Source organism: Microtus ochrogaster, chromosome 8 (assembly GCF_000317375.1).
Source record: "Microtus ochrogaster isolate Prairie Vole_2 chromosome 8, MicOch1.0, whole genome shotgun sequence".
NCBI lineage: Eukaryota > Metazoa > Chordata > Mammalia > Rodentia > Cricetidae > Microtus > Microtus ochrogaster.
The window spans coordinates 66,133,898-66,158,923 of NC_022015.1; the positions used below are offsets into that span (position 1 = coordinate 66,133,898).

General features: G+C 44.3%; 1 protein-coding gene across 2 annotated transcripts in view; it reads right to left on the reverse strand.

The window, feature by feature from the left end:
• Nucleotides 1-25,026, reverse strand: part of Myof (myoferlin) — a 145,733-nt gene that overhangs the window by 69,278 nt on the left and 51,429 nt on the right. The window contains exons 5-18 of one of the 2 annotated variants that reach the window (XM_005352197.2): nt 22,481-22,568; nt 16,619-16,782; nt 15,922-16,050; nt 14,698-14,760; nt 14,565-14,615; nt 13,320-13,350; nt 12,444-12,559; nt 11,531-11,657; nt 9,296-9,399; nt 7,998-8,066; nt 7,861-7,904; nt 5,171-5,253; nt 2,852-2,890; nt 1,222-1,346 (exon numbers count right to left, since the gene is read on the reverse strand). In XM_005352197.2, coding sequence (XP_005352254.1) covers nt 1,222-1,346; nt 2,852-2,890; nt 5,171-5,253; nt 7,861-7,904; nt 7,998-8,066; nt 9,296-9,399; nt 11,531-11,657; nt 12,444-12,559; nt 13,320-13,350; nt 14,565-14,615; nt 14,698-14,760; nt 15,922-16,050; nt 16,619-16,782; nt 22,481-22,568 — 1,233 coding nt within the window. The remainder of the gene's footprint in view (nt 1-1,221; nt 1,347-2,851; nt 2,891-5,170; nt 5,254-7,860; nt 7,905-7,997; nt 8,067-9,295; nt 9,400-11,530; nt 11,658-12,443; nt 12,560-13,319; nt 13,351-14,564; nt 14,616-14,697; nt 14,761-15,921; nt 16,051-16,618; nt 16,783-22,480; nt 22,569-25,026) is intronic. The other variant, XM_026781641.1, reaches the window with a different exon arrangement.

The window sequence follows — 25,026 nt, forward strand, 5'->3', positions numbered from 1 at the left end:
TCTCTCTCTCTCTCTCTCTCTCTCTCTCTCTCTCTCTCTCTCTCTGTGTGTGTGTATGTATGTGTATGGTGCTATCTTCATGGTCACAACCTCTCTAGTGAATCAGCTAGCAATTCATACTAACCTAAGACTTTACTGTCTGAAAGAAGAGCCATTTACTTTCAGGTGGATTCCAAATGATGCCATGAGATACTAGGGCAAAAAAGGTCTTATCTTGACCAAGGCCAGTGGTCCTGAAGCCATGCTCTGAGTCTGGAGGGAGTTCTTCAAGCAGGATGGTGAGGAGTCTAGGCTCAAAGTCTCCTCCATCTTAGTTCATCAGAATAGCCCTGCATTTGCATTTATTAACTTGGATCTTTTTCTCCACTTCTCATAGTAAAGAAACTGCTGTGAGGCAACCAGCCAAGCCTCAGAGTGGCCGAGAGACAAAGGATGCTCCGGGTGTGACAAATACGAGTCAAGGGTGGATACTCCTCCCACCACACTCAACAGTGTTGTTCATAGAATCTGCTGGAGGGAAATGAAAGGCTCTCAATTCCTCACTGTCCCCACTGTTCCCTTCCCAGGGTCATTAATAAAACTTTTTGTTTGTTTGTTTCTTTGAGTTTTGGGGGATAATCAAAAGACATTTGACCACATCTACTGTGATCCAAAGAGAGTTTCCCGTCAGTGAAATGGAGATCAAGGACAGCATGGTGTCTCCACAGTCATGCCACTGCCAGACTTAGAACATGCTTGGGAACGAAGCCTTGCAGGGTCTTCCTAGGAAGGCCAGCATTGGCTCCTGATGTTTCCATCAATGTCAAGTTGAAGACTGGACAGACAGGGATATGCCACTTGCCCCATTACTTGATTACTTGGTTGCCAGAATCTGTCTTTCCTTTCTTTATTTAGAACAGAATCTTGCTATGTAGCTCTGGGTGGCCTAGAACTCATTATATAGACCAGGCTGGCAGCAAGGTCACAGAGATCCACCTACCTTTGCCTCCTGCGTTCTGGGATTAAAGGTGTGGACTGCCGTGCCCGACCTTCCAGAAACCTTTAATTCTAAGTCTTTAAGAAGTGTGAGACTTCTCTCTGTTAACACTTTATCAGCTGGATGGTAGGTGTGAGTTAGGGGTGGGGAATATTAGTGCCCCTACTTGAGATGTTTATTGCTATTCTAAGAAGAAACCCCATTAACCAGCATCCGTTAACCATACCCTTCATTGAGAAACTAACCTTCCCTGTATTCAGTTCATCGTAGGGATCTGGGAATCCTGTGTACTCTCTGGGGCTTCCGTAAAGGTTCAGATAACACGGCCCAAATGTGGGGACAAAGCCCACCTCTGTCTCTCCTGTGTTTGCTGAGACATAAACATCACTATTAGATTTCAGGTCTTTCACACTTCACACTGTGGAAATAAAAGTTAGTAGTCAGTTAGGTGAGATGAAGTTTTTCTCTAGTTTGTGAATTAGTTATATTAGTGAAAATTATAAATACCGTGGGACCTGCCATATTTCCATTTTACTATTGCTTTAAGATGTTAGACAAAATAAGGGATAATTTAGAAAACCTATCCTTACAAAATAATGCTATTTAAATGAAAGAATCATAGGTTGATCTTCACATTTTTTGCAAGTTTACAACTGACATGAAATATTTTGTCATATTTGGAGTAAAAGATGATATTGTTTTAAGAAGGCATTTAAATGATGTGCCAGATTTATTTAATGCCACCCATAAAGATATCACTTAACCTCAAGGAGTATGGTAGGTGCTGTTAAAAGTACACTGAAAATCTTAAATGTCTCGATTGAGTTCCTTATGTTCTAAGACCATATGGTGTTCAGAAGTGTTAAGCAGGTTGCCATTCATTGACTCTGTCTCTGCTACTTGGATAAACTCTGTCTCTGCTACCTGGACTCAGCAAGATTACCCCTCAATAAAGATTATGAGGGCCACATAAGGAAACAGTCAAATCCAGAGGAAATCATGGGTGACTACGGGGAAGACAAGCGCTTCTGTCAACAGCCTGAAGGCTCCCAAGTGGAAGAGCAGTGGATTTTTTTCTCCAAAAAGCAGAGTTAGAAGCATTCTTGGGCAATACATGGAGATCAAATTTGGTTCATTAGTTTGATTTTATGTCTTTAACATCCAGTGGTGGAGAGGGCCAGAGTGTTGTTTAGGAATAAAGGATTGAAACAGAGCGTCTCAAAGAAAACATTCGTACTCGACAGTTGCTAAAGCCACTGCTTCTCTAACTCGGAATCCTCATCCATTAGAGGAACAATGACATCTGCCTTAAGAGAACTGTGATGGCCAACAATCAGCAAACTTGCAAAAAATGGCGAGTTCTGCACAACCCAAAGACGTGTTATGATATCTCCTACTGGGGAGGCATGAGAAGTGGAAAATACTCTCATCTTCCAGCCTAGAGACTGACTTCAAAGGTGGGCGGAGGTACTTTCCACGTTATCAGAAGTGTTGACTTAGTAGCGCCCCGCATCTCTACCCATTGAGCATAAGCAATCACAGACAGCATTATATCTCCAAACAATTATTTGCAGTAAAGCCACACAGAATGGTGTGTATGGGGTGAAAGATGAAACATGGCAGGAAGGCTGCCTATCAAATTGATTTTCAATTTTTAGTCATGCAGGACAAGCACACACAACTCATAAAACATCCTAACTCTAGCAAAACTGCATTTTTTTAATTTATTTATTTATTAAAGATTTCTGTCTCTTGCATTTGAGACATTGAAACACCAAAGAGAAGGTTCTAAGGCAAGCAGTCAATCAAAATACTCTCAGTAAGATGGCAGTAGATAGAAAGCTCTAGAAGACAGCAAAATTACAAAGCGTAAACCTGTATATGATGCAGCCCCAGTTCCCGAAGAGGAGAGATCTATGTAGTAAAAATATGATTGGTTAAAAACAAGAGAAACATGGACAGTATAAAAACACACATCGCAAAGTTAATCGTATTCTGTGCTGAGTAAGCAGTTTAGCAACAGCAGGGAATCCCCAGTTCACCTCCAAATCCCATGAGCCTTTTGAATTCATCGTCCTTGTCTTACCAGTTAAATGTCAACTGGGTGAAAAGCTTTGTCACAAATGGTAGAGCCAGCACATGTGAATAACCCAAATTCACCAGCGCCAAGGAGCTGGCATTTGAGAAGACCTGGGTTCCCATGACCGTAGGAAGCGGGTGAAGTTAACAACAGGGCATGCTTTTAATACAAACAACATTTACATGTCTTTAGCTGAGCCTATGGCCAGAAATTGGAAGTTAATTTGGTTTGAGGTGATATAAGCAAACACCTGTAGTTAGCCCTGGATTATGTGATGCAAAGCATAGTTTGTTTCTTTGTGTACACGGAGTCGGGGGTGAGGGGAGGCACAGGGTTGGGGGAAGGCAGCTCCTTGTCGTTCTCAGACCCTGAACCAGGCTATCTGTAGGACCTGTAATGGCAGAAAGTCTCTGAGAAAGGGGTTGAAACTGCCTCTAACAATGTCTGGGTTTGGTTCTGATGCTATCATGAAGTAAAATACTTTTACGGGGATTTCTTGAACGACTACCTTGAGATAGTATTTAATGACTCCTTACTTAATAAATGGATTGGGTTGCTTTTGCCCATCCCCTCTACAGATGTGGCCCCTTTTGAGCCTCTACTGATTTGTTTTTAACCTATAGTGGGTGCATCTATAATGCCCACTCCACACAAAGAGCCTCCGAGCACGCCTGCCCTTCCTCGGTTCAATTTTCATCTCTATGTTCTGTGCTTGTGTTTTACATTTGAGAAGGGTGATGGCCTTTATGCTCTCTTCAGAGTTAGGGCTGTAGGCTTAAAAGAAATAAAATAAATTATTATCTTAATCCGTTTTTCTTTTCTGCAGAGAAAGGGGCTACCGTTCCATTTTCTTTGCTGAAGCTCCAGTCTTGGGATCCCGCCAGCAGAGAACATGCAGGTGCAATCTCATTCTGACTTTCAACTGTTTGCTTAAAATAGTGCTACACGTGACTTTATATTTGAACCATGCATTTCTGTTCGTCTCCCCTGAGATTTATAATTGTCTTTCTTTTTAACATCTCAAGACCTGGAACCAGTGCCTTTTAAAAATCCTATCTTTAGAACCTTCCAGGTTCTTGACATTGGTTAGGATTGATACGATTTACTTGCTATTTTATGTGTTTTGCCTGCATGTGTATATGTGGATCATGCATGTACAGTGCCTGCAGAGGCCTCAAAAGGGCACCAGAGCCTCTGGAACTGGAGTGACTGATGGTTGTAGCCACCTTGAAGGTACTGAGAACCAAACCTGGGTCCCATGCCAGCAATGTTCTTAACATTGAGCCATTTCCCCACCCTCATATTGATGCTCTTCTTAAAATTAGGATGAAAGGAAACTTCAGCTTCTCAAGACAAAAATCTTATTCCAAATTACCTCACTTTCCTCAACATGTTTAATCTACTGGCCCCTGGAAAACTCGAGCTGCAGGCATTAATGTGCTGACATTAATTTTTCCTCTTATCTAAGTACTTCTCTGGATATGCACCAAACCGTAACAACAGGCACGGCGATGTGTAGGCACTATACTGACAAGCAAGACAATTCTAAAACAGCTCCTGGCAAAAAGGGTTTGGATGGGAGCAAGAGAGCTAAACAGTTTTACATTGTTCTTTGCTTCCATCATTGATTATTTTGGTGATAAAATAATTTATCACCAAAACATAAACTGTCACGGCTCACTGGACTCACTGGGCTTCCGTGTGTATATGGGGGGAGTTGTCTGGGGGTGGGGATGCTAAGGATTGAGTCCAGAGTTTTGTATTCTCTAGGTACACACTCTGCTGGTTAGCTACATGGCCAGTCCTTTCATTTCTGTTTTGACACAGGGTCGTGTTAGTAGCCTAGGCTAGCTAGAGGGAAACTTCCTTGTAGCTCAGGCAGGCCCTGAGCATGTGATTCCTCTGTCTTAGTCTCCTCTGCAACTGGAGTCACACAGTCCTGTGCCCAAACATACTTGCCTTTGAAGACATCAATCCTGTTTCTAGGTGATCACCTCAGTTCATGCTTTCTGTGGAAGCACAACTACTCACTAAATGTCACTGCTGGAGCACCTCGGCCCCTTCTTTCCTAGAGGCTTTGAGTCCAGTCTCGTTCTGACCCTCAAGGGACTTACCTTCTACTTCTCCCCCAGAGGCGGCAATTTTAGAGAGGTATAGGTACGTTGTCCCAACGACATCATTTTTGGTAAGCCGGTCCCTGTGCAAAACAAGATGTTACACCTTCTGCCTGTAAAGTTATACCTTCATTTCAATCATCTTGGTGGTTATTGTTTCGGTTTTGGCGAGACAGGGTTTCTCTGTGTGACAGCTCTGGCTTGTCCTGGAACTCACTTTGTAGACCTGGCTGGCCTCAAACTCACAGAAATCCACCTGCCTCTTGAGTGCTGGCACTAAAAGTCTGTGCCACTGCTACCACCTGGGTCATTTCAATAATCTTAAGGGAAGAGTTAGAAGGATCCTGTTCAGTGGCCTCAATCTTTACTGTACTTAAGGACTGTGTGGAAAGTTCCCACCCTCATCTGTCCAAGTTCAATTCAGGAAACCTGGGCTAGTGTCCATGAATGTATACACAGCCTGCGAGTCTAGATGACTCACCAGCCACTCTAGAAACCCTGGTCCAGTTGGACCGTTCATTCTGCTGTCATGAAGCTGAGATTCACAGAAAAGTCAAAGGATTTTCAAATGGCCATACTTGAGTTTATATGATGTTACATTATGGGTTCATGAGTGGACTGTAATTATGGTGTGTAAACTAGTCAGCTATGCCTTACTGTGTCCACAGCAATTTTTTATGTTGACTTAAATGGCTTAGCAAGTATAATAGGCTGTATCTAGGGATCTATCAAAGAGAGAAAAAGTCTCTTCTAATTAAATTCAAATATGTATTGAATACCGACTATATGACAAATGTTGTTTCTCAGAGCACAGCTGCTTGACTAAAACTTAAATTTTACCTAAACTCTGGGGAAAGTTTTGCCAATATTCACTACAAATACAAATATCAATGTGTGCCCTTCTGTAGGCACCCTAGAGAGGCCTTCGGTTTGGCATGTACATGAACATCGGTCTGTTCCATTCCTTTTTCCGTCAGCCATCTAGAGCATGTCCATTCTGAAGCCGAAGGCTCAGTGTTTTGTGGAAAAGATCATAGAATAATATTTTAAAGGAAATAATCAATTCAAGTAATTTATTAGAAAAATATTATATCCACCTATAATATCACAAACACAAGGTTTGAATCTTTTCTGTCTGTTCAGATGGCTACAGAATCCTTACCCTTACCTTAGTTCTTCAAATACCCTTTAGTATATGCAATCCCAGACTTGGGTCTAACGGTTCCTCAGTGAAACTGGGGGCCTTTCGTGTATACTCATTTTTGGAGAGGGCAAGAGACAGGGATGCCCACATTCACAGAGACCACAGGTAACACTGGGATGGTTCAACCTACCTCACCCAACTCTAGGATCAATAGGCCAGAGTGGATGCCAAAACCATGTAGCATCTAACTCTATACTCCCGAGGGTCACTTTGGCCCTGGGATCTCCTATGGTCTATGACCTGAGGGTCCCCAATGCCTTGAAACTTTAGATTTCAGAAGGAACATTGTCCTCAGATCTCAGCTGCAGCTCCCAGTTGTGATGTGGTCATAAAACAAGTGCTCCTCCACCTGGCACACCATCTTGTTGTGGGACCTGTATGGCCTGAACATGAAAGTCAGATTCATTTGACCAAAGGAGAAACGTGGGGTCACCAGGAAATATGTGAGCTCAACTCTGTCCATAATCATCAAGTGTCTGTGGGCAAGCCACCTGACCTCTCTGGACTTCAATGTTCTTACTGTGAAGTGAAGCTGAGAGCGGTCCCTGTCCCCCTCCCCTAGAGTCACCATGGAGATGATGATGACGTTTGCCCATGCTTCTTCCTCAGAGGGCTAAGGGACAATCATTTGAACACTCCATTCAACAAGAACATTCTATAAGTGGTCTTATGTTGGGGGAGGCTGCTTGTTCATTTCACTAAAAATGTAAGAGTTAGCTAGAAATATGCTTAAGCTATTGGCCAAACAGTTTTGCAGTTAATACAGATTCTGTGTGATTATTTTGGGAGTCTGGGTGGCCAGGAAACCAACAAGTAGCCTCCTCAACAGTCTTATGATGGACAATTGGTTCTAAGAAGCTAGTCTAGGAAGAACACTTCAATAAACTCCCTCCTTTCTCCTTCCCCTCTCCCTTTCCTGTCTTTTCTTGAGCCCTGGTCTTACTATGTAGCCCAGGATGACCTAGAACTCACAATACCCCCCAGTCTTCTGAATTCTGGGATCACAGACACATACTACCAAGCTTGACTTAATAAAAAAAATGCCTTTGGGAATGCAACTTTATCAATTTTCCTTTCTTAGAATAACAAAAAATTATTTTCAGACAGTTTGGTGATTCTTCCTACATATTGATTTACTCTCTTACTGAAATCTATTTTGGAAAGCCGGATGGAATAAAAATTCCTTAATTTCTTATTTTGAGTATTTTCGGATGACTACCTCCCTTATTTTGTTATGAACAACTGAACTAAGATATCCAAAACTTTTCTGAAAAGCCTTTTCTATTATTAGTATTATTATTACTATTATTATTGTTGTTCTTGTTGTTTTATTGTGTTTTTAAAGAACTCCCTGCCCCCAGTTCCAGGTTCAGGTTTCTTGTGGAAGAATAGCAAATACACCAAAAGGTGAGAGTTAAGTCACCTAAAGCAATGCACTCAGTCCCCAAATGTTTAGCTCCTTAATGCTGAATCCATTTCAACTCACCAGTCATATACTGTCAGTTTTATTTTTTCACACATGGAGGGAAACTGTTAAAGTGAAAGAAAAAGGCAATTATTTCTCCACTTATTTACTAATGGAGTCAATATTCTTAGTTTTTATGGAAGAAAAGAAAGTCAAACCTTGATCTGAAGATTGACAATTTGATTCCATTCAGGGTTTGCATTTTTCTCAATTATATTTGTGCAAACCTGCAAAATCACCAAAGAAAAACAGTAGGTAGTCACATTTCTAACTACTACAGTTTGTCATGTGTATGTCCATGATTGTGACTTTAGCAGTCTACTTATTAGTTATACATTTAGTAACCTATACATTGTTTCTCTGTCCTTTCCTTCCTTCCTTCCTTCCTTCCTTCCTTCCTTCCTTCCTTCCTTCCTTCCTTCCTTCCTTCCTTCCTCTTCTTTCCTCTTCCTCCTTTCTTCCTCCTTCTCTTTCCTCTCCTCCTCCCTCTCTGTTTTTCTCTCTCCCAACCCCTCCCTTTTGTCTTAGTGACAGGGACTACACCAGGGCTTTGTACTGTCACAAGTCCACAGCAAAAGTTCAGCTGACAGACCCATAGACAGATCCATAAGAGTGTATTACATTCCACATGGAGAATCCGACTTGCAGAGCTTTGGAAACACTTGTCTTTTGGATAGTCATTGTCAATTCTGAAGAAAGCTTGTGATATCATGACATTTCTACCTCCCATAATATCCCAGGAGTATATAAATAAATCATTTGTTGAGATAACTTCTTCCATATGGGCAACTGTATTCCTTTTCTCACACCATGGTGCCCTGGTGTGAAAGCATTCACTCAGCTAAACCTTTGTTCTCATAGTCAAATCTACATAAAACTAGTCCCCCACAGCTATCCTATTGATGAAGGATGACTGGGTCCACTGTGGGCAGCACCATTCCCTAAGCAGGTGGTCCCGGGCTGTGTAAGAAAGCTAGCTAAACATGAACCTGGGAACCAGAGACTGAGCAGGTAAGCTGTCTTCCTTTGTGGCTTCTGTTTCCAGTTCCTGTTTCAATCCCTGTCTGACTGCCCTTAATGATGGGTGCTGATCTGGAAACGGAAACAAACCCTTTCCTCCACTAAGGTGCTCTTGTCAGAGTGTTTCATGACAGCGGCAGAATGATGGACAGCTGACGAGGATTTTGACCAAGATTAAAGGAATAGTTAAACCCGAGAAATAACAGAAACAGTGCAGTGGCAGTCTCACTATTATAATCTGTGAAAGGCAGAATTTTCTAATTTGAGTCCTGTATACTTTTCACTTCCAAAATAATGTCATGGGGGAAATGTGGCATAACCAGATCCAAATAACCAGTCTCTCTGCACGGTGGCCCACTAGGATTCACCCCCAAAGAAGTCATGGCACTTTAAATGTCTGTTCTAAGAGATACACACATTTAGATCACACACAAACCTTTTTCCCAGCAAAGGAGACTTCTACGAACGGATCCACGAGATTTTTCTTATCTGCGGTGCCACCAAATATTTCCTTCACCGTCTGTGAGAAGGCATCATCCACTGGAAAGGGAAAGTCACACGGCAGAAATCAAACCTACTCTCTTAAAACAATGAAATTAAACAACACATTGAAAGAGATTTAAGAAGAGGTGGCAAGGGAGCAGCAGAAATTCTCTTTTCTGGTGAGAGGGGAGCGGGAGTGAGGGAAGGAAGAAAGAACTCTTTTCTCCCTGCAAAGTCTTAAAATAATCAAGAGTGCCTTGAGAAACAAACTGGTAAATTCCTATGTCAAAAGGAACTAATCATTCATAGAAGGAAGAAGATTCCAGATATCAATTTGGTTAGGGTAAGAGCCAATTGTCAAATTCAGGCCTTTGTCCAATTTGGAGAATGCATATCAAGGCCCAATATAACATTTTAGAGAAATGTAAGAAAAGTCAATATACTCCTAAGCAGTGTAGTTCTCAAGTGTCGATACACTGCACATGTGAGTGCCTCTGTTTCATCAAACTCCAAACTGGACAGAAATCAATTGATTGGCCAGTGTAGGAAGAATGATATTAAGCTAAATTTAGTAGACTGGAGATATTTCTGAGCGAAAGAAAGTATGGGAACATTCTTGAATCTTTGAAAGGAGGGAAGACTTCCGAGGAAAAGAAGGAAGTCCTGAAGATGTCAGGGGTCTGTGCTGCCACCTGGGGACTTGGGAAAGAGTCCTATGCCCCAGAGCCCAGCAGAGGAGGCAGAAATGATTAGTCAGGCTTGGTCCCTTCCAGAGGAATCGCTGTAAGACATTTGCTGTCAAGTGTTCAGCCTCTCACTAAATATGTCTCATAATACAATAGAGACATATACAGCTATTGAGACTTGACTATACTTTGCTCTACACCTCTTAAAATATTTTTCACTTGTTTCATGCACATATGTGCCTATGATGTATGCGTACATGCTTTGAACATGAGGGTACATGCATAACATGACTTACATGTGGAAGTCAGAGGACAACCTTGGGTGTCTAGCTCTATCTGCTGACTTGTTTTTAAGGCAGGCTCTTTCTTGAGTTGTTTGCTACTATACTATGCATGCCAGGTTAGTGGCGCGCCCAGCTTCAGGGCTCTTGGCATCTCATCTGGTTTTAGGGGCACTAAGCCCTTACAAGCCACCACATTCAGCTTTTACCTGGGTTCTGGCGATCTGAAATCAGAACCTCAAGCTTGAAGAGTGGCATTTTTACCCATTGGGCATCATCCCAGCCCCTGCTCAGCTGTATTTAATAGTCCAATAATAAACACATTTTTTGATATAAAACTTTAACATTTTCTTTAGGACAAGCAGAGGTTAATAGGGGCCAGTTATATGTTTCAGTAGGAAAAGGCACTTTCTACCAAGCTCTACAATCTGAATTCAGTCCCTATGATCTGTTAGGTCCAAATAAGAACCCCAAAATGGCAGTTCTGGTGACAGTGTCCTAAACATACCTTTACCAGGAACCTCCCTTAGTCCACCTTCAAAGATCACCTTCAGGCAAAGGCATTTAGTTCCGGGTCAATCTGAGCAACCTGTATCAGCTCAAAGACACCATCCTGCTGCTCTCTGGCCCCCAAGAGAAAGCTTGGCAATTTGGTCCCCAATAAACCCTTCTTTCTACCAAATTCTACCAATTTGGTCCAGTTCAGTGGCTTCACTGCACCCTTGCTTACAAGACCCACATGATGAGAGGAGAGAAGAGACTCCCACAAGCTGTCCTCTGACTTCCTGTGTTCTCTCTCTCTCTCTTTCTCTCTCTCTCTCTCTCTGTCTCTCTCTCTCTCGCACATGCACACACACACACATGTACACACACACACATACACTCACACTCTAAATGTAATGTTAAAAAAAAAAGGAGGTTGAAAGCGCTACTGCTCACCTCTCTTTATCAGTCTCTAGACGGAGACTGAACATAGAAGAAAGAAAGGACCAAGCAGAATGGGTCAAAGGCAGGTGCTCAAGAAGGAAGATGGATGAGCAACGGCTTCCCAGCAGCTACTCAGAAAGCATCCAGGAAGTAGGGGGATAAGTGGAAGTAAATCTAGGAAGGCCTTTCAGGGGGAACCCATGGAAGTAGTATCCATCAGCATTCGGAGTGAGTCCGACATGTACCATCTCAAAGACTTCTGAAAGCCCCACACATGACTAGGGCAGTACATACTCTGGGGGATGTCCTCCGCTCGGTAGATCTTCAGCAAGAAGGTTACCCACCGGAGGGCTACCCCAGCTGGAAGTAACAAGTTGCTCTCCACGTCATCGCTGTCATTATCACGATCTCGTTTCTCGGGCTATCAGAGATACATGGTTAAAATCGCACCAATAAAAAGATGCATTTCCAAAAGAAACCAAGGTATTGATGCCAAGAACTGCCCCCATTATGATCTCTAATGTTTGGAGCTTAAAGGTTCACCCACTGATTTTTCTTCAGCCTCAAAACCTCTACAACATCAATGCTTCAATACTTCTGCATCCTTCTGTAGTCCCATGAAAACCCGTTTTAAGGATGTGTGTGTGTGTGTGTGTGTGTGTTCCTGTGTTCTCACTTCTCTCTGGCCAATTCATGTTCCTAGTTTGTTGTCTGATTTCTCAGAACTATCACTAACCCTTTGGGAAGAAGGAAGTGATGAGGTAAGGAACCATCGTAGGTAAGAATTCAGGTCTTTCTAATGATACAAAGAAGTTATTAAACACAAATACATTTCTTAACTTAAATACTTATTCCTGGATGCTCTAGTGCACACATAGCACCACATCCCAGCACATAGCAGGTGAAGTCAGGAAGATCAGAAGTTCAAAGCTAACCTTAGCTACAAAGCTCTAACCAGAGCTGAGGCCAGTTTGGGCTACATGAGACCCTGACTCAGTGCCCTTGGCCCCTAAAAGAAACACTCACAAATACTAGGAAGCACCGAGAAGGAATCTGAGCTACTATGATCATCGGTCTCCAGAAAAGGACAGCTTCTAGGAATTGGAGGAATCATGGGTGAGGGTGACAGTCTGGAGTCTGAGCTCTGTCTCTCAGCCCACTTGCTTAATTTCTATTCAACAACAGAGGGTAGAGGATGAGGACTCACAGGGGGTTCATCTCCGGTTCCCAGGACAAACATGCTGACTTTCATGTAACCTTTGGCACCTGAGCTGGCATCTTCTGGGTCATTGAGAAGAAGCCATTTCCTCATGACAGCATGGCCTAGGAAAGAAACAAAGGACAGGGACATTATGAAGATGTGCTGCGCCGGGTGGTGGTGGCGCACGCCTTTAATCCCAGCACTTGGGAGGCAGAGGCAGGCGAATCTCTGTGAGTTCGAGACCAGCCTGGTCTATAAGAGCTAGTTCCAAAACAGGCTCCAAAACCACAGAGAAACCCTGTCTCGAAAAAGAAAAAAAGAAGAAGAAGAAGAAGAAGAAGAAGAAGAAGAAGAAGAAGAAGAAGAAGAAGAAGAAGAAGAAGAAGAAGAAGAAGTAGTAGTAGTAGTAGTAGTAGTAGTAGTAGTAGTAGTAGTAGTAGTAGTAGTAGTGCTGGCAAGTCTGTGATTTCCTTCAAGTCCCCAATCAGGTCCACCTATCAACATCTCATGTCCTCGCTCTACCGACATCTTAGTCCCGCCTTCCTATCCCTCTGTGACTCAAGCAAGAATCTTTAAGCTTCCATAGCACTTTTGTAACTTGATCTTAATAATATCAAGAGATCATCACAAAACCAAGACATTACCTATCTATGAGTGTTAAAATCATCAAACACCTTCCCCATCTCAGAAACAGTGCTCCTGTGATGCACTTGTCCGTATGCCTCTATGGAAGACGAGTTCTTTGCTAGCATTTATGAGGACCTGAACTCGATCCCCACCATTGAAAAGACAGTTCTTCAATCTCTGAGATTTTCTTAAGCTCTAAAATTTTCTTCAGAATTAGGAGCTGAGATACAGGTTGATAGGGAGGACATTACTTACCAGGTTCATCATACACAAACCCAACATCAATCTGGGGAAAAGATAAAAGCAAATTAAATGGACAGCATTGTGTTTGGATACAGTACCCTTCCTCTTGAATTTCCAAGATCTAAATTTCCACCTCATCCAGTCTGCATCAGCACCATGCCTGATGTAGAAGACTCTTTTTTTTAAATTAATTTATTTATTATGTATACATGTATATGCCCACAGGCCAGAAGAGGGCACCAGATCTCATTACAGATGGTTGTGAACCATCATGTGGTTGCTGGGAATTGAACTCAGGACCTTTGGAAGAGCAGGCAATGCTCTTAACCACTGAGCCATCTCTCCAGCCCCCTGTAGAAGACTCTTAATGAATCATTGTTGACTAAATGATTTAGGGTTGGAAGAGACCATGAAAGCGGGGCGACCCACATGTCCCAGTTTGCCTGAGACATTCTTAGTGTCAGCATTGAAAGTACCTGAGAAAACTAGGACCATTAGTCACCCTGCAGAACATCACCTTTCCCCATCTCCCATCCCACCCTCCTTCTTCTCTGGTTGGTCAGTCCTAATTTGAGCACTAATCTACTCTCTGGTAGGACAGTTCCATGATGTCTTTCCACATCTTCATAGTGATGACTCCATCTTGCAGATGAAGTCACTGAGGATCAGAGCAGTTAAGAGATTTCACCAAGGTGACAAGCAGGGATATGACCAGAGGTGTTTCTGACCCAGATCATCCTATGAGCATTTCAGGGACTGGAGCTTCTTCAGAAGGTAGCTCATCCTCTGAGAATGGCTGAGGCGTCAATGAAGAATAGGGTCAGGGAGAATGACTTGAAAAAGTGTAGCTTCTCTGGCCCAGCTTCACTCTCCTTTCTCATTAACTTCACTGGCTTTGCAGACGGAGCTCTGGGACCATTGGTGAGTATGGCTTGCTTGTTAGGAGGCTTTTTGCCATCACCAAGCACATCCTTTGTATCAATGGCATTGCTTCTATCCAGAGATGGGAGCTGGCAAGTGCTCTCAGTGACACATCAAGGTACCATGCTTATGGTGAGTTGTGTGACTATTAGCGTTATACTTTGAAGGCAGACAAAATCCATGAAGTATGCAGTAAAAATCATGGTGTCTGCCCTTTACCTAGAACCCTAAGATGTCACCAAGATGTATGCCCTGAGGCTTGGCTATGAATCAGTTTCTCTATTCTGAGAGTTTTCACCTTTACATAATTGAAAGAAGTGTGTTGTTGCCACTCACCTTAAACTCCCCCATCAGACAATCTGCCCTCAAGGAATGGGAATTATAAACCTGGAAGACAGGAGAGGGATGAGCTAATGGCCTTCATCCAGTGGCCAGTGAGCAGCATTCCCTTGCCCCAGCAGCAGCTTACCCGGATACTGATGATCTCATCCATGAGTTCAGAAGGTGTAATGTGCACATTGTAGAAAAATAGCTGTCAAACAACACAGAACACATTCAGATATTAGCCAGTGCCTCAGGTCCAGGGGATCTGATGCTGATAGTTTGTCACTTTGGGTTCAATGCCTGGTACCACATACACACAAACAAAAGGTATCCAAGAAATTTCATTGTTTTATTGGTAATATGAGTTAATGACTTGGTTGAGGTGATGAATGTGAAAACTCTGAGGAAGACAGAGACTCCTGTTGGCCCTCCTCATAGCAGCTCAGTCAACATAAAGCCTACATCGTGAAAGCGTTGACAGACAGATCTCACGGCTAAAGCCCCAAGTCACTGGCGTCTGTAGGCATCCATGTGCTATTGTCTGTCATCGACTTAAGAAGTACGGGTTTGAAGAAAATGGGGTTCCCCACCTCATCTGAACAAGGCAAGAGACAGGCTGTCAAAGAGAAGAAACTGGTTTCTTTTTGTGAATGTAGACAGGAAAAAGGACAAAGCCTGAATGGGGCTGGGATTAGAAGCTGTAGGAAACAGAGAGAGACTAGGAAAGACCTAGGCACAAAAGCAGAGTGTGAAGCTCACACCCCAGGAAGCTCAGAGCTGTGTCTCCTCGGCATAGCACAGCTGGCCTCTGAGAGACTCCGAAACCGTTTCTGCCCATACCCAGTTACGATTTTACAGTGTCTGAGATGACTGGTAAGGCATTACGCATCACTGAGTTGTCACAGAAGTCAACAGAACCAGACTGTGTTCTCAGTACAAAGAAAAAAAAGGCCTTGTTTGCTCGTGCGGCTTTCCTTTAATATAAATTATTTTTGTAGCCAAGAAAAATTTGATACCTCTTAAAATATGAATCGCATAGTGGCACAGTCAACCTTCAGAGTCATTTTGTACTCTTAAAGAGAAAGGGTGGATGCAGGTGACATCACATGTTCCGTCACCAGGATGAAGGGGCCCACAGGGAAACTGAGAATGACAGTCGGAAATCAATGGACGCTAGTTAGATGGCTTCAAGCCCACATGGTTCTCACGTCTCCCTCTGTGCTTTACATTGGAGTCCTGGGCTGAACCTTCCAGTCCTTAGCCCTTGTGTTTCCCTCCTCTGTGAACCGGGTGGAATTGGCAGGAGGAGGGGGCGTGTACAAACAGGACAGACTGGGCGAGCAGGGCCGCGCATTCTCCGCCCACTTACCTCATCAAAAAATGGATTGTTCCCTCTCTTGATTCTTGTTCGGTGTGTCTGACCACAGATGTGGACTTTCACCACGGGCCTTATGTTGTTGCCACATAGCTGTCGGCCCTCAATCACTCTCACTCGGATCTGCAGGCACAAAGCAGAGCTGTTAGCAAACTCTCCCAGTTGTGTGGTGCAAAGGAATCCTCAGGTATAAGGATGGCTGAAACCAAGCAGGCACTTTTTACAATACTGAGGCCCTCAGTCTGGAAGGGGCATTCTCTGAACATCTCCAACCTGGGAACTGTGACGGGTTCCTCAACCCAGATCAGCTGAGTAGGAGAAAGGGTTCAGAGCTAGACTGGGAAGGGCAGGGAAGGCTTAGGTCCTGGCACTGTAGCCCTTTGCCTGCTCGTCAAGTGTCTCTGTGATAAACTCAAGTTGAGCACTATGATAAACTCAAGCACAGAGCTGCTGTTCTTTGCTAATTAGCTCCCACCTACTTCCAGAGGGAAGGAAGGTTCCCTTACATCCCTCTGAACAGCTTGTCTTCTTTGACTAAACCCTTTGTGTTTGTAGGACTCTCCTTTCTGGGTTCATGCCCTTACATCCCTTCCAGCAGATGAGCCCCTGCCCACAGGAAGAGGTCTATCATGACATCACAGCAGTGGCCATGGGGTGACAGCAAATACACAGAGCAGCAGAGCCCTCCCACCTGGAAGTCCTGCGGCTTGTTGGACAGCATCCGCCGGCTGTTCTTTCCTCTGGTGATCCTCCGAGCAAGCTGAGCCTCTGACAGTGTCCCAGATGGCCCCTTGGGTCCAGGGCCCCTGACCATGCCATCTACCCTGTCTTCATCCTGATCTTCATCCTCTTCTTCTGAAATATAGAAGGGGGTCCAGTTAGCTATGGTCCTTAGCCTGCAACTGTCTAGCACCCTGGCTTCCTGAGTGTGAATGTTTCCCAGGTAACAGGTTAAAAAGAGATGCTTTTGGTGGCTCTGAGTTGCAAGCTGGGGCTTAGACGCAGCTTCTTTAAGAAAATGCATTTCTAGTGTATTAGGACCTTTGGTTGGACTGCCTTTGAAGAGACAGAAGAATGGCAGAGAGCACAGGGAGAAGAATATTGTGGCCTTGGATTGACTGATGAGCGTGCTCTCGTCTCAGGAGCCAGCTTGAGAGACAGGGAAATGTCATGGAGAACCAAACTTGTAGCCCTTAACCTTCACCTCCTGCCTCTCACAGCAGGTCCTCCTCTAGAGACTGACCCAGAAGCCACGCTGAGACCCCTCCTGCTCGGCTTCTTAATCCATGATCGCCGGCTTCTTAATCCATGATCGCCGTGATCACCAAGATTGCCCTCACGGTGGATGAAAACTTCCTTTTTCTTGCCAAGTAGCCACAGTGGTTGCTGTCCTCCCGTTGTCATTCTGTTTGTTCCCTCAACATTCATCTGTCCCTCCTTTACCTCCCAGCCACTTCACAGATTCACGGGAGAGTTTTCCCCACACAGCAGGTTAATGTCCCCATCCTCTGTGTCTCTGAGGTCCTATCCCAGAGATGTCCCCTAACTCTAAGATACCCCCAGGAGCCCCTTCTCACTGCCAACCTCCTCCTGCCTTCAACTACATGCAAACTTTCCGTTCCCTAAGAAAACAAAACCAACTCTGCCCTTGCTTTCATTCACTAAATCTCTGATACTTATTGACAAACTTTAGCTTTTCATTTCTTAAGAGACAAAGAGGGGCGAGAAGATAGCACACTCAACAAAGGGAGCCAGAGACATACAAATCCCTGGAGCTCATTGGTTAACCAGCCTAGCTGATTCAGTGAGCCTCAGGTTCAAGGAGAGTCTCCCATCTTAAAGGACAAGATGGAGAGCAACTGAGGAAGTCGTCAGACATTGATCTCTAGACACACACGTGTCAAAACTTCAAATCCTGGTTCTCTATGGGATCTAGGAAAGCCTAGAAGATGAAAAACAACCCCATTTGTTCAATCTCCCTTTGGATTCTGAACCTCTCCCTTCAGGTCTGAACAACAGTAAGCATTCCGTGAAGGACGAGGGAACCCTAAGGCCTTGCTGAACACACCCTATACACAGGCGGCTTCCCTTCCAACATGCTAGTGTCTATGCTGCCATGGTACACTAACGAGACCCAGGCATGGATGTAACCCTGGGCCACACACAATGACTGATTCTTTCATGACCAGAAAGCACAATGCCAGGCTAGGAACTGCCAAGTGGATGGGTATGGCATCTTCTCAGCGCTATCTTGACAAAGATCTACAAACTGGGTGGTTTAAAACAATGTTCTCTGGCAGCCCTAGACTCTGGAAGAGAAATCTCAGGTGTTGGCACTGGCACACTCCACATGAAGACTCTGAGAAAGAGTCCTCCTATCTCTTCCCACACAGAGGCTTCTAGTGGTTCTTAGCAGCCAGGAGTCATGTGACCAATTCTCTGCATATCCGAGTGTCCTTACTTCATCTCCTAAGGACATCAGTCATGGGATGCAGAGTCTGTCGTAATCCAGGACAGCTTCATCTTAACCAACCACATCCACGCACTATTTCCAAATGATGGGTTCTGAAGTTTCACATACACATGACTTTCTAGGGGACATTACTCAATCCGCTAGAGAAGGCATCTCTTTATTCTTCCTAGTTTGCTTAGCTACTTCTCTACATGGGCAGCTCCAGTCCATACCACCCACAGCAGCTGCCTGCCTGGTACTCCCCCGATTCCTTCTGTAGTCTCCCAGGTGCTGGAGCCTGTGATCTAACATTGTGGTTGCCCTCCTTCTATCATGCATCATCCCCACATGCTCGTTCAACTTTATGCTTCTTCCCCTCTGCCCCTAGACAGCTCAGCCCATCTGAGAAAGGCACACACCGTCTCGACTGGCCTCACGAACCTGAAGTGGATGTCTAGGGCGACCTGGCTAGTGCCAACATTTCTAAGACAAAGCCTGCTTGGGTCCTGACCTGAGAGGGCCCCTGTAAGCCATGAAGGTCAAATTGGTTCATCTTTCCCAACTCCTACCTTTCGTATTGCTGAGAATATGCCTGGATAATGCACAAGCTGGGCAAGCATTCCACCACCAAGCTATGCAGACATTCATGAAGCACTCGTATACATAAAATACATAAATAAATAGATCTTTAAAAAGAATTATACTAAAAACTACTATAGAACATAAAAAAGGAAGCTTCAAAGCCCAAAAGGGTAACATTGCAGCAGGATGTCTAATTGCAATATTTCTGGGTTTCTTTTGTCTTTCTTTACTGTTGTTGTTAGAAGTTATATAACTGTGTGCTACTGTAAGATATCCAATATCCTTCCACCCAACTCTTGGATAAATAGCACTAAGTGTGCCCCAAGAAACTGATGACATGATTCTGGTACACACACACACACACACACACACACCTGAAGAAAAGTGTTTAGTGAGAGAGACACATCTGCCTTTGCTAGTACAGTGTAGGCCACACTACCTCATGGGCCTGTCGACACAAGATGACAGGATACATGTGCAGTGATTTTTTTGGGCTCCTTTAAAAAGTGGCTTTCATTTTCTTTTGTGCATTTGGGTGTTTTGTCTGTGTATACATCTGTGCACCATGTTCATTGCAAATCTAGAGAAGGCCAGAAGAAGACATTGGCTCCCCTGGAGCTGGCGTTACAGATCACTGAGAGCTGGCTTGTGGGTGCTAAGAATTGAACCCTTGTCTTCTGGAATAGCAGCCAGTGCTCTTCAACCACTGAGCCATCTCTCCAGCCCCTGTGTGGTTTATTTTTGAAGAAGAATTTATCACCTTGGCTGGGCTGTTGTTGCTCAATTTATATCTTATCTTTGAATTGACGTGAGCTCCTTGTGGCCAAGCACTGACTTTCTCATCTCTGCAAGCAACGTGCACCGGTATCAGTAATTGCTTTTCTGAAGTTGATCAAATTTACCTCCAAGCAAAAGCGCTTTGTTGTTCATGAAATGATATAAATTTGAACTACTGGAGTCAGGCTATGAATGAAGCTTTGCTTTTCTGTAGCTGGGTAAAATATACATTTAACAGATGGTTCTTTAAAAATAGATGTGTGGTTTTAAAAATAGCTCATTCTGATAGCAGAAATGTACACTCCAGTCAAGCTGACTGGCAGAAGGTGGACAAGTTGCCATGGTAACAAGTTTCCAGGCTGCTAAGTCTGTAGACGGACCAACTCAGCCCATCTTTCCAAGGTGGCCAGTGAAGGGGACATCTTTGACACAACTTACTGTCAGTCAACCACCAATGCCCCACGTGCTACATTTCTGTCATTTTGACATAAGGGCTCATCGAAAGTGTTAGGTTGGGAGCATAGGTCCCAGCCCCCAGGCCTGGTCTGGACTTCAAATCCCAGCAGGCCAGGTCCTGACCCCTCCCTGGGGGTGGGGTCAGGGACCACTCCCCAGGGTACTTAAGTGATCCCCCAAAAGAAGAACACATGGTCTCCCGGGGGTCACGTTCCTGTGGCTTCCCGGTTTCCCCCTCGGGGCCACCCGAGAGCGCAGATCTCCTGTTAAACCTGGATATTTCTTAATTTGGCATATTTGGGAATTTTGCATTGTCAGAGAGCTCATATTAAAAAATATTCCTAACAGAAAGCATCCTTCAAAGGGAACTCCCGCAGAGTTCAATTCCTTGGTCAATGGTGATAGCCAGCTTCCTCAGCTTGCAGAGGGCGTTCTCTGACCATCTTACCATGGTTCTGTCGTTAAGATTTCACACTGTGTGCAGCAGCCACTGTGTGAGGCGCTGCCTTTAGCAGCACTCATCACTGGCAGTAGCTGCTGGCAGATAAATCTTAGGGGAATGAGTTTTTTTTTTAAATTTCTGTGTCTTCTGAGGTCCTTTCTGTGATGCTTGCATTTTAATAAGCATATACTTCTTTTGTATTCAAAAAAGATAACAAGCTAAAATTACAAAAAAATTGAAAATATCTATATAAGTTAAGGGGAGCAAGGGCCAGATGTCCTGTGTATGCCATTAAGGTGTGCAATAGTGAGACCGGCCGTTGTGGTCTTGTCTTCCAAAACTTAGTTTTCTTCCCCCACTCCTTTTCCCTCTTTTTGTCTTCCATCCCTTTTTTGTATATTCTCAAAGAAGTGACTTTCCGCCTGAGTATGAAGCCAGCATGCTGAATGTCACCCTGACCCAGCCTTGGTGAGGAATCACTTTATATGACAAAGATACACTCAGGTGAGTGAATCCTCTTCTTTTCTAAACCAAGACATTGTATCTTGTCATATTATACTTACGTTGTCCCTGGTACCACCTGCTCTTTGGCAGTACAGCGCATAGTGATGGTCTTTAAAACCCCAATCCAAGGGACCTAAGTGCTGGTTCATCTCCATCTCAGACCAGCCTAGCAGGCCGACCGGGATTGTTGGAACCTCTGTAGGAGACCTGGCACGTGCTTGCCCAGGGCCTGCCATCGAGCTGTCAGGACGGAGCTTCTTGGACCTGAGTAGACTCTCCAGTCTACAGTGCTACCAGAATACCAGGCTTCCACAGATGACATCATGTCAAGAACTAAGAAAGAGTCTCGGGCATAACCTTTAATCCCAGCACTCAGGAGGCAGAGGGAGGTGCATCTTAGTGAGTTCAAGGCCAGCCTGGTCTACAAAGCTAATTACAGAACAGCCAGGACTGCTATAGAGATAAACCCTGTCTCAACCCCTCCCCTCAAAAAAAAAAAAGAAACAATTTCAGTAAAAGGAGCCTTGGTGGCAGCAGGGGATAAAGATAGTCTTCCTTGTGAGGATCGCTCACTTCTAAGGAAGCAGAGCCTACCACTCTGGGGACATCATATTTGTGCACAGAGTAGTTTGGGCTCCTAGGGCCAATCTAAAGAGACAAAATCTCCCTCCGCCTTAGAGAGTTTAATAAACTGCTTGTTCTGAATCCTTTCTATTCCACTGGGATAGAACTCGTTTTCAGTACCACTGTCATCAGGAAACGTCAAGGAAAAGTCAAACTCAGCCTGTGAAAGACTGGATTGTGTTATAGACCTTCCCTCTACCTGAGGCTTGAAACCCTTCCCAGAGGCCCCAGGCTGCCCCTGTCCAGAGTGACATCTGATGACAATGACCCAGGAGGACAAGTGGCTTATGCTGAGGGAACAATTGTCTAGAAGACAGAATGAGTATCTGGGGAAATGAAAGAGGACCGGGGCTCAGAGAAAGTCCAAGGGCAAGTGGTTGAGCACACGTCCCATCAATCACACCGTTGGGAGCCATGGCACACGGAGGAGAGCAGAGGCACTGCCCTGGAATCTCACAGCCTGGTACATGGTATCCAGCGGAAACCACAAAGCTGAGGCAGCTCCGTAATGATGCTGCCGTCTGTACGTACTGGATGGACGCCGTGAGAGTGGCCACCATGGGAGCTCTTCGGTCTCCCGTCTACCGGAAGGACGTTTTGTAAAAAACTGCACCTGTCTGGTGGGCAGGCTGCTACGGGCACTGAAAAGGCAGTTTCTTTCGAGACTCTGCATGCGTTAGCTGATTCTCCTTGGGACTTCAGGAAGGCCAACTTACCACCCATGCCTGACACGCTGGTCCCGCTCGGGTCATTGGGATGTGGAGCCGAAGGTGGGTTATAGCCGATCACCAGGTCAATGGTGGCCTGAATAGAAAGAACCCATTGCACAGAGCATTAGTGCAAGGGAAAGAACATTACAGATGCAGCATGAAAAACTCAGTAGGGGTAGCAGTCTTGGGAGGACTGGCCAAGAAACTGAGAGCGGAAAGGTGGCGAGGGTGATGTCACATTGGACTATTCCTATCTTCCCCCAGGTGAGCCAGGGGAGGGTGAGAAAGAAGCTGCTTTGTCACAGGTTGCCAAGGGCAACCTGACTGATGGAAGTAAAGCTATAAGAAGTGTGTATGAACTTGCAGCTAGCTCCTGTCCTGCACTGCAGATGGCCTCTGCTCACAGGATTACCAACGGACATGCTCATTTAGAATGATTGCTTCACTTGCTGCTCATGAATACTGATTGCTGAGATTTGTTTTTATATTTCTCTCCAGGAAAGAATTTTAAATAACTAGCAAGAAGGTATATAATGCATAATCATAAGACAGACTGAAAGGGGAAGCTGAGTCTGATTAGAGACAAATGCACAAATCATAAAGTTAGATATAACTGTCATCACTCCTGTGTTAACTGTGATCCCAGGACACCTAGAAATCAAACAAAGAGGGCACCAAAGCAAAGCTTAAGCTTTTGTATTTCATGAACCTACAAGACTTCAAAAAAGTTTGCTAGGAAAACCATTTTTTTAATTGCCCCTTTCCCTTCAGTACCATGGATGGGAACCAGGGCCCTGCACATGCTAATTCTGCCCGAGCTTCATCCTCAACCTTGAGGACGAGTTGCTAACTTTTATTTCACCGAACACTTGTCTATTGACTACCACAATCGTTTCCTAAAAAGAAGGCATTTTAATACCCAAAGTGAGGAAAGGCAAACTTTAAAGTTAAGGAAGTCCTTTGCAAAGGAGGATTCTCCACCTCCATCTGCTACCCCAAGACACATGTCAGGTTAGAAGATAAAATGCAGGGGCTGGAGAGGTAGCTCAGTGGTTAAGAGCACCAACTACTCTGGCAGAGGACTGGCATTTGATTCCCAGCACCCACATGGTGACTCTGTAAATCCAGTCTCGGGTGATCGGATACCTTCTTCTGGTCTCTGTGGTCACTGTATGCATGTGGTACCCAGAGATGCACACAGGCAAAATGCCCATACACATACAATAAAAATAAAGGTAAATAAAATGATTTTAGTTCGAGGTCAGCCTGGCCTACAAGTGACTTCCAGGACAGCTAGGGCTGTTACACAGAGAAACCCTGTGTTGAAAAAAAATTAAAGAAGATGAAATAAATGGTAAGATATTCTAGTATTTAGGACATATCAATACTAAAATTATTAGTTATTTTTCTGAAGTCCAAATCTGAGTGGACTTTTCTTCCTTCATTTACAGGTTTGCTATGGCTAGTGACTCTCATGTGTGCAACTATAGACACATGTATATACTATCATGTGTGCATGTATAGACACATATCTGTATTGCTCCTGTTTTTTCTTGTCTGTTCACCAATGGATCAGCATATTGGTTCCTCATGGATCAGCACATTTGGTGCCTAAGACTGGCCTGGGGACACCCACAGTCCCATGTCAAGCCAGCGGTCACAAGCTTAGCATCAATGGCTACTTATTCCACAGACCAAGGCTCAGCATGAAGCCTATGTGTGTTGGCACCATGGAACTCAAACTTAACATGAGAAATTGTACTTTTAAAACCCAGCAGAGCCCGTGGTGATCCATCCCCAGATTGCTGGTTTTCATGCCGTGGTCCCAGTTGCCTCAGTATTCCTAGGGATGGTTAGGAATCTTAGTAAGGATGAAGGCATCCCAGGGGCGGTGTTCATCTTAGTCCCAATGCTATGAACTCTCTCTTCTAAGCTTTTTAAAAACACCAGCAAGCCAAAAAAAAAAGAGAGAGAGAGAGAAAGAAAGAAATAAAGAAAGGAAGGAAGGAAGGAAGGAAGGAAGGAAGGAAGAAAGAAAGAAAGAAAGAAAGAAAGAAAGAAAGAAAGAAAGAAAGAAAGAGCAAGCCAAATAAAAACCACAGGCATCCCGTCTTGCCTTGGTATCATTTCTCTCTGCCAGGTTTTGGGTAGACAGATGGCAGAGGGCATTTTGGATACACGTGTTATGATCAGAATCCTGACTCAAGGCGAGCCAGTAACCTCAGGGATCGGCGCAGCCACAATAGCATCGTCTCCCCTGGGTTCAGAGAGGCCTTGGCTGTGACAAGGATTACAGTGATACCTCTAGTATAAAACTTTGAAACTTTGACCCAGGTTCAAGAGCAAAATAAATTGGTCAGAAAATGAAGGGATTAGAAGTCATGGGCTGAACAGGAGAGCGTTTGAAGACTTCTTAGTCATGTAGCATCTAAACCTGAGTTGCTTGAGTGAAACACACTTGAATTCTTCTTCTTCTTCTTCTTCTTCTTCTTCTTCTTCTTCTTCTTCTTCTTCTTCTTCTTCTTCTTCTTCTTCTTCTTCTTCTTCTTCTT